General features: G+C 42.5%; 1 protein-coding gene and 1 non-coding gene across 2 annotated transcripts; both read right to left on the reverse strand.

Annotated features, from left to right (window-relative positions):
* Positions 1 to 4,527: 4,527 nt before the first annotated feature.
* On the reverse strand, positions 4,528 to 7,371 carry LOC123071509 (protein ABHD11). The gene is made up of 5 exons (XM_044495086.1): positions 6,997 to 7,371; positions 6,553 to 6,791; positions 5,973 to 6,085; positions 5,135 to 5,275; positions 4,528 to 4,931 (listed from the first exon to the last, which is right to left on the reverse strand). The coding sequence occupies exons 1-5, from the start codon at positions 7,274 to 7,276 to the stop codon at positions 4,673 to 4,675; spliced, it is 1,032 nt and encodes a 343-aa protein (XP_044351021.1). The 5' UTR covers positions 7,277 to 7,371; the 3' UTR covers positions 4,528 to 4,672.
* A 35-nt stretch (positions 7,372 to 7,406) lies between these two features.
* TRNAL-UAG (transfer RNA leucine (anticodon UAG)) lies at positions 7,407 to 7,486 on the reverse strand. Its single transcript has one exon. It is a non-coding gene; the product is annotated as a tRNA-Leu (tRNA).
* Positions 7,487 to 9,534: the final 2,048 nt, after the last annotated feature.

Here is a 9,534-nt window from a genome sequence, read left to right on the forward strand (position 1 = left end):
CAACAAAAAAATGCTACGCAAGTTATTATGTAAGTTAAGTAGAACTGTTTACGTAGGTGTAGCATTATTCGGGGCCCGTCTCTATGAAAATCAAGGGGGCAGAGGTAATTAGCTTGGAAAGTTTAGTAAAATGTTAGTAGAGTTCTCATGGGTGTAGGATTATTGCACACTTTGTATGGAGTAAATTGCATAAAACCACGAGTAATGCTACATGTATGGGCATATCGTTACCGAGATTATGGACGGAGTAAATTGATGGCTTGGGATTGGTTAGGGGATGGGCCCCACCAGTGAATCAAGGGCTGTGGAGATTATTACGAAGGGGTATGTCCCAGCCCCGTAACCATCCAGTAATTACCCGTAGGTCTAGGATTACACAAATCCATTGATCTAAGGTAAGAGATGTTTGTTCAACTTAACTGTCACTTTTAGGACAGGGTGATGACATATAGCACTAATTTAGAGCTTACCATGTTTTAAGAGTGAATCTGATCGATGGGACCCACACGTCAGGTTGAATAGGCATACTTATACGAACATCGTGCTAAGGTGGAGATGGTCCCGCATGCTGGTGCTATAGTCCTTCCTTGTTCGGTGTACCACGAGCCTCACACATGAGCTTGCGTTTTTTTTTTTTTTGCTTATAACCCAGAAAGCACATGAATAGGTGCTTTTTAATTTATAAACCAAAAAAAAAATGAAAGGCCACAAGTTAAGCCTAACCAAACAACGACCTCTTAAGCTTCCCATGAGAAACCTCAAGCTCCTTTCAAGCTTTGTACCCCTTTAGCAACTTCACCGTTTCTCTTTTTCTTTAGCAAGTTCAAGTTCAAGAAGCTTGCTATTTTTGGTCTCTAGATGAATATAACTCTTGAGAGAAAAGGCTAACTATTTCTCTTCTATTAAAAGGTTTTCTTAGCTGTTAATGGTTTCCTTAGCCTTGTCAAAGTGATCCAGATAATTTTTGAATTTTCCAAGAGTTTTACCATTTGGCGGAAACATGATGCCATAATCTTCTTCAACCTCTTCATTTAATTCACCGTCATCTGAGTAAGTTCACATTGAATCGTGGGTGATGATTGGAGATGAGAGACGAGATGGATCCATTACCTTAACTTCGCTTGCCATGAGACAAATGGGTGAGCATCCCCATCATCAACGATGCCATAGTTTTTGAGTGTGGTGGCCTCATCAAATGTGGGAATCGCCAACCCAGAAATCCTTACTGCTTTACTTTCTCCATCTTTGTCACTCAAGTTGTACCCTTTGGCTTTTGCTTGCGTGTCCTTCTTCTAAGCCTTGTCGTCATGTAGTACGGTTTCTTTGGATTGGAATTCTTCTCTTCCTTCTCATTATAGCGGGACTCTCTTAGCTTGGGATAATCGGCCATGAAATTCTTTGGGTCCCCGCAAATGTAGCAAAAATGCTTTTCGGATGAGGACCTCTTGTTGAACTTGCCCTTCCTTCATCCATGGTTTTGAAACCCTTTAGCCATGAGGGCAAGTTCTCCAATCCCTCTGGAATTTCATGAAGTACTCCTTGTCTTGGCCTTCATTTTCACTTGACTCTTGAGCTTGCACAAAATTGGCTTTTATGTGCAGGATGAGTCTTCTTCTTAATGACTTGATTTTGATGCATCTCCTCGATGGTCTTCGCAAAGTTCTCATGAGCAAAGAACAAAGCAAGGACATCATCGGGAGAGAGATCATTACAGTCCGGTCTAAATTGAACATGAAATCCGGTCCAAATTGGACACGAAAGACCATGCTAGAGTGAGTTGGCATATGGTCAAAAAGTTCTCTTTGCTCTTAAAGATAGATAGGTTGGGTGTCTTCATGCTAGTGTTGTGTTCATGCAATCTCTCGAGCGCTTCCCATGGTCCCTTGGATGTGCCATGGAGTCTTACATGGATGAAGACAATGGGAGTCACGGCCTTGAGAATCAAAGACAAAGCAAGGAAGTTAATTGATGACCACTCACCTTCGAGGGAGTGAGATTATTCATATCGTTAGAAGAAAAAACATTCAAATTACAAAACTTTGGGTTCCTGGAGGCTCCATGCTGACTCTGGGGCGAGTACATAACCCTCTAGCCTGGTCACGTCCGGAGGGTCCATATGCCTGGAGATTCTTGGTCGACCTTGGGTGGCTTCCTAGTGAATTTAGAAAGCAACTAGACTAACGCAGAGTCCATCTAGAGGCTCTCTGTCAGGCCCGACAACAACAATGGCTAGTAGATATATGGATTCTCTCTAGGGTGATTCAGTGGGTGTGGTTGTATATGAAATGTGCAAAAGTATTTGAATTCCACATCCTTTCCAAAGCTCACCCCCTCTTTATAGTATGAAATTTCCTATGACTTAAAGAAACAAAATCGTAGCAAAATTAAATCATGCCATCTTGTTTTAATCTTTTTTTCTTGGGCGGGGAGGTAGATGGTTTTCGACCACGTTTGCTTCATATCATTCAGGCGTAATCACTATGTATACAACTCTAATCACCTATCATTAACCTACCCACCCTCATATGGGCTTTAGATTGCTTTCACCTAGTTTTAAGTGTTTTCTTGAAGATGTGAGTTTCTTTCATTCTAATTGGCATTGGTGAAACTCTAGCACTAGTTCTATGTATAGCTAATTTTTAGGTTAGTCCTAGATAATATGTGGGTAGTGCTTGTAGGATAGTGTTATTATGTATGCACTAGGGTTAGAAATGGGTATAGGGTAAGTGCTGGATAATATGTGGTAATAGATTTGTCCTTGATGCATTTTTTCTTTCTTTACATTACTTCATTTTAGATTGCTAGAATCATGATTGTCCATCATGTGGACAATGTAGTATTCTTAAGTAATAATACATGTGTTACTGATACATAGGAGAAAGTCATGGCATTTGTCACAAAGTCCAAGATTGTGGAAGGAGTGAGGACTGATTTGGATTGCGCAGAACAAAATGACGAAGTTTAGTCGGGATCAAGGTATGATGTTAGGTTGGGACATCGTTGTTGCGTGAAGATCATGCCTATCACATCAAAGCCACAAGGCATACAAGGAGGTTATGGTCGCAAGATAATTCTTGGGTTATTTGCTACGAAGGTTGGTGGTGGTTAGTTGCATATTGATTTGAATCGATGTGCCTCTGCATGTAATGCTATGAGCCTGGCTAGAAAGTGTCTGCTTCTTGATGCTAGAACTGAGGTGTATGAAACAAATATGAGCCAACCGCCCATGAGCCAACCAATTGAGTTGACATGAATGGTAATGACGATGTTGATACACAAGAAGGTGATATCCCTTTCCAGCAAAGCGATGCCTCAGACTTAGAGGATGAGCTTCATGGGGACGCCCTTGGTGATGTAGACACAACGTGTAAAAGTTGACATGGACCGTGACATCCCTTGTTAGCGAGCTTATGGATCCTAGCTTATAGAGGCAACATAGTAGGTCAGGAGCACCAAATATATTTGTTTGGTGATCTTAGCCTCGTCGATGAGGCCATAGTTGATGACACAGAGACTAAAGAACTTGGACCATTGCCATTTTGATCTGAAGAGGAAGATATAAAAAGTCACGTGCATACCCCATTCTGAAGTTTAGAGACTTGCTTCAATATCATATGTGATTGTGAGAGTACTCTATGAAGCACCATCAACCTTACTTGTGAAGCACTCAAAATCGAAGCAACGTTACACGTGGAGTTTGAGAAAGATGATGCCCATGGTTTGTTCATGTAAGAATTTGTAGCGATGGTATATCACTTATGCAGGGCGCAATGCCCTCCAACAAGCAGTGTCGGCCAACCTACGCTTTCGTCGCTCATGAATACGCAAACACTATAAAGCGTGAACCCTTGCTAGCACTCGGTTGCTTGATAAAGGTCATACAAATGGCATTTGTGCATGGGGTGAAGTACAAGAATGCATGGAAGTCCAAACAAGTTGCATTCAAGATGTTGTATAGTGACGGGGAAGAAGCATACAATCGCCTCCCTAAATTGTTGGGAGTGATGGCCACAAGAAACCTGGATATTTATTACGTGGTGAAGCCACACTCTTCGAAGGCTACAATGCTAGCATATGGTATCACAAGAGGACGCGGAGTTTCTGCACCCAACCTCAAATTAGCTTGGGACAAAATAAAAAGAAATTCAAAAAATTCGTCATGAAATCACATTCCTAGAAGGCGTTGCAAAAAAATCGGTACTCTAAAAATGCTACTTTCAAAAGCATTTTGGAGCACTGAATTTGTTTTTTTTTTTGCCATGCCTTACAGGATTGTCATTTGCAATTCATTAGAACTTTTGTCAATGTTTCTCCCAAAAAAAATAGATTTTTTTAAATTTTGTTTGATTTTACTGTTCACCGAGCTCATTTGAGCTTGGGAGCAGAAAGGCACTTCCGATCACAAGAGAGCGTTGATCATCAGCAAGCTCATCGGCTACACCATCATACATTTGCCCTTCAATACCAGAGCACGCTACATTACTTCCATGATACATCCACTAATATTGGCAAGAAGAGAGCGTCGAATCATCAAAAAAATCACTTTTATTAACAGAAAGCACAAAATGCACTCATCCAATTGCAATAAGAGAGCATGAATAAGTATCCTTCGTGTGGTCAAACGTGACAAGACGCACTGTCACGAGGCTGGAGTTGACAGTAAAATAACAGATCAATTTTGAACAGCGGAGAGGAAGTTAGGCGCCATGATCTCGAGCAGCCCCTTAGGGTTGTCCACATGAACCCAATGGCCGGAGTTGGGGAGAACGTGGAGCGACACTTTCCCCGCGTCAGGTTTGCTGCCTCTCCTTGACAGTGCTTTTAGCCTCTGGACATCCTCTGGGTGCCATCTATCACTGAGCTCTGCCTGTACTATTGAGATCTCCAAATCCTTTGGTGGGTTTTCCAGCAGTCCCCAGTAGCTTCTATCTCTGAAAATTAACAGTAACTTAACTCAGTTTGAATACAGCAACATGTTGAATATGTTTGGATGATGCAGGATTATACGACAGCTAGTTCACCAATTGATTGAAGATATCAACACAGACAAAGAAACAGACAAGAGGAAGTGTTGTACTAGAAGGAAACATAAACTGTTTGTTACCTTTTTTTTTGGAAAGGAACTGGTTGTTACCTGTAAGAATTAAACATGTCTGTGGCAGCCTGAAGATCAAAAGCCCAGGTCACATGTTCATTGTCCTTCTTCAAGTTGCTGCCAATCCAGTCTGAAAGTGATTTGGAGAATCCCAGGCTGACCATGTGGTCCACAACCCACCTGATAGCAAACAGATATAACATTAAGAATCAGAACAAAAGTGAATCATTTAGTAGTTCATGCTAAATATCTTGAAGGGCCAAAATGTTACCACTGCTCCTTCAAGGCTTCATGAGTAAGTTAGTGCAAGATAATCGTTGGACCAGGTAGGCGTCAACCATTTTACAGTAAGAGGACTATGCTTCCTACTTGCCCGGACAAATATCTGATGTTTGAATACTAAAAATTACTCGCCCTGACCATCAAAGTAACCAAGCCAGTTGACATTTGAAATGCGCGGTGCGTTTAAGGCTATTTTATTGCTTTGAGTATCTAGCAAAAATTTGATTCCATGCACACCCTTCCGGCGCATGGTTACACACACTATAGCCTAGAATTTACCATGTACTGGTTTTGGAATACATACTAACTAGAATTATCAATATAACGAATTATCATTTCTTGTTCTGTCATTCCATCTTTCGGCGTTGCAGCCTTTGTACCATGTACTCATACACCACACTGTTTGCACATGAACCTTTTCTGTGTGATGGGCCGCTACATTAATGTTTGGTCAAGTGATGTACGCACTAGATTTGTTTGCTGATGCCCACTATTCGATAAAATGAACAGGTTGAATCATACACTTTAAATTAATATATCAAATGGATTAGGAAGGAGAGAAATATATCTTATCGAGGGAATGTAAAAGAATTACTTGCGTGATGGAAGCGATGAAGGAAGACTTGCTAGTGTTTGCAAAACCCGTTCAACTTCACCGTCACTGTTATCTATTTTTACTTCTCCAGGGACAGAATCAAGCACCCAGAGCTGTTCTGCATCAAAGGAAATAAATGAGACAGTGATACACATTCTTTATCCCCCTGACAGAGTAATGTTCAGAAAGCGTGACCAATCAAAATAATCAGGGGATAAAGATGATGCCAAGAAATCAACTACCAAGACAAAAAGCAATAAATTGTCATTCTCACAACAGAATCATAACAAATTCTCCAGAGGTTGTACTTGGATGCTATATTAGGATCTCTTACACAACTCAAAGCATACTTTACTTTGTGACACATAGTGAACTACATGATTCTTGTTTCATATGTAACAGTAGGATTTTGTAGATCAACACTGCATACTATGTAAATAAGTATGTATACACTGCACCTACTGTAAGTTGCAAAATCAGACAAATTATGCAGAAGAACAATAATAATAAAACAATTGGCAAACACAAGAACTAATATGTTAGAAGCAACCACATGAACGCTAAAAGTAACTCACTGAACCTGTTTCGGAAGAGCAGCAGATTCTCCGTAATCGCCACGGGAGCAACTCTCCGCGAAATCCAGTGCGACCTTTCCACCCATGGAGTGACCCACGACGACATCCGGCCATGTCCAGCCCCGAGCCTTCACCAAATCAGCAAGATCCTTGGCGGCACTCGACATTTCATGGGGCGGGCTCAGCCCTTTGATCCTGGCTGAGCTCCCATGGTTCCTCAAATCCACAAGAACCATCTTCCACTCTACAAACACACACGCATACATATCACAAAATTCAGGTCTCTAAACAAACTCCCGGCCTGTGACTCTAAGCAAGCGCCGAACTATGTAAAATGCCGTGCACATTGATAATTCTCCAACGTTCAATGGATACCACAACGATCAGTAGCAGTGCTAACTGTTAACAGATATGCGCATTTAATTCAGGGGGTATTCTGCGTCAGTTACCGTCGGCGAGGGAGCGGTCGCGGAGCTGGGAGGCGAGGGTGCGGGAGAAGGTGCGCCAGTTGCGGCCGGAGCCCAGGAGGCCGTGGAGGACGAAGGCGGTGGCGGTGGGCGGCTTCTCCGGGGAGAGCTGGATCTCGTGGAAGGCGAGGGTTTCGGTCTGGTGGGCGGCGTCCGAGTGGACGGAGGAGGAGAGGAGCAGGCGCCAGGGAGACCAGGCGGCGGGGGAGGAGAGGAGGCGCGAGCGGAGGGAGGAGGAGGACGCTCGGAGGGACGCCGCCATGGCCGATCGCTCCGCGGGAGTTCTCGCCAGGCGACGCGGCGATGGGTAATGGCTGCCGAGCCGATGAGTACAGAACGAACACACAAAAAAAAATTGAGCTGAAAACAGGGAAAAAAATAAAAAGAATATATGACAGCTGTGGGATTTGAACCCACGCCCTTTCGGACAAGAGCCTAAATCTGGCGCCTTAGACCACTCGGCCAAACTGTCTTGTTGTACGCACTGAGCTGGCTAATTTATTAAACTTAACGAGGAATTAGGATGGTCGTCTAACATCTATGAAGAAACTAAAAGGATGGACAACCGACATCTTTTATTTCAATTCCATTTTCAGAGATGGACAACCGACATCTTTTATTTCAATTCCATTTTCAGAGATGGACAACTGCACAACCGATGTGTCTAGGAGTATCATTTCATCGACTAGCACGATAGTGGCAGAACTTGTCCCAAATAGCTGGGTGGTCCGGCTGATAGAAATAGCTATTGGCGGAGAGTTGCCTTAAAGAAAATCTCATAGTTGGGCGCGGCCAGGGCCCTTTGGCTTTGCTGTAGCACCGCCATTGTAGCACGGGTCGCCCCAATGAAAGGAAGATGAAAAAGGAGAAGCTCAAAAGGAGGAGAGGTGGAGGCGATGAATAACAATATCGATGAGTTGAAGAGGGAAAGAAACAAGTATACTGAGAAGAGGCAATAAAAGTTAGAGATGAAGGAGAAGAAGAATGAAGAGAAGAAGGCGAGATGGGGGCTATGCAAGAGAGCAAACGGAGTCAGCTAGACATTGAGAAGTAGGCTCCACATTAAGGCTGGTCGGGCGAGAGATGGCTGCCTGAACACCCAGAATCAGTTCATCACGATGGATCCAATGGCTGGGGAATTTTGGGCGAGTCCATGGAATATCACCATACGTTTCAGGAACCTCGAACAAAGGCAAAATACACACGCTGAAGGAGGAAAGAATGGCGTAGACATCAGCGGAGTGGACGGTGCACACAACGGCGACATGTGATTTGTGCATGTCACTGGTTAATGCTTTTGTTTGTGCAAATTGCCAAAAATTATATTCATGATTGCTTGGTGTGCCAAATGTTTACTTTTGGAGGGAATCTAAGTGTTTGAATGAAAAAACAGGAAAATAAATTATGGAGGTTGAGATATGGTGGCTCTGTGTTTCCGCGTCACCTCGAGTCCTCGACAGCCTCCATATTCGTATGGAACACATTTCATATGGCGGATGGCGATCTCAGATACGGAGACTCTACTAGAGTTGCTCTAAGGTATGCAGGCTTTAGAAATCCATTATGGATTAAAGCAAGCATCTTAGAGTTGGAACATTTGTTTTGATGAGGCGGTCAAAGGATTTCTCTTCATCAAGAACAAAATAAAAAATGAACCTTGTGTTTATAAGAAATTTAGTGGGAGCTCGGTCGTGTTTCTAATCATATTTTATTTTATTTTATTGAAAAAGAGGATAACCCTTTGTATCGAGTGATGCACACAACCATATACTCCCTCTGTTTTATAATATAGTGCATGTAGGATTTTTGAGGCGTTAAACTTATCAAACTTTGACCAAGTTTAAGGAGATATTTATTTATATCTGCAATATCAAATATATACAATATGAAAATTTAACTCACGATGTATATGATGATATGCATTTGCTAGTAGAAATGTGAATATTTTCTCTATAAACATGGTCAAAGTTTGCAAAGTTTGACTTCGAAAAAAAAAATCTATATGCAGTACATTATGAAGCGGAGAGGTATTATTTATCATGCAAAATCCAGCAGTCGAACAACATCAACCCAAAAAAATGAGGTCGCATGCCTCACGACAGTAACTGCACCAAATAGCCACTTCCCCTAAGATAAAAGACAAAACCAAAACAAAAAATACACAACTCCTTACTAAGCTTTTAAAAAGAAATCTCCGCACGTGCATCGATGATGATGAGTCCGACTCAAAGTCGATATTGAGGTATTCATCGCCGAAGCCAAGCTTCGATCCACCATCTTCAGCAAGGGCCCAGCGTATATCTAGTGTTTTCCACCGGAGTGTGCATGTTCTTCATCGAATTCGCCTCTACCATCAAGACTTGTCTATCTACCGACACCTCACTAGCCGGATACCGCAGGAGCATAAACCGAAAGACAAAGGCGTCCTATACCGCCTCGCCTCTAGAAAATCGCCTCTAATGTTACAAAACTACACGCGGTTACAGAAACACAACCGCCTCCAAATTTTCTACCGGCGGT

The sequence above is a fragment of the Triticum aestivum genome, chromosome 3B (assembly GCF_018294505.1).
Source record: "Triticum aestivum cultivar Chinese Spring chromosome 3B, IWGSC CS RefSeq v2.1, whole genome shotgun sequence".
Lineage (NCBI taxonomy): Eukaryota > Viridiplantae > Streptophyta > Magnoliopsida > Poales > Poaceae > Triticum > Triticum aestivum.

What these genes read in the sequence shown, in the direction of transcription:
- LOC123071509 (XM_044495086.1), bottom strand. Translation starts at nt 7,276, where the DNA reads ATGGCGGCGTCCCTCCGAGCGTCCTCCTCCTCCCTCCGCTCGCGCCTC. An exon ending in TCATCGCTTCCATCACGCAA is followed by an intron (nt 5,276 to 5,972) that starts GTAATTCTTTTA and finishes GTTTGCTATCAG; the next exon opens with GTGGGTTGTGGACCACATGG. An exon ending in GACATGTTTAATTCTTACAG is followed by an intron (nt 4,932 to 5,134) that starts GTAACAACCAGT and finishes GTTAATTTTCAG; the next exon opens with AGATAGAAGCTACTGGGGAC.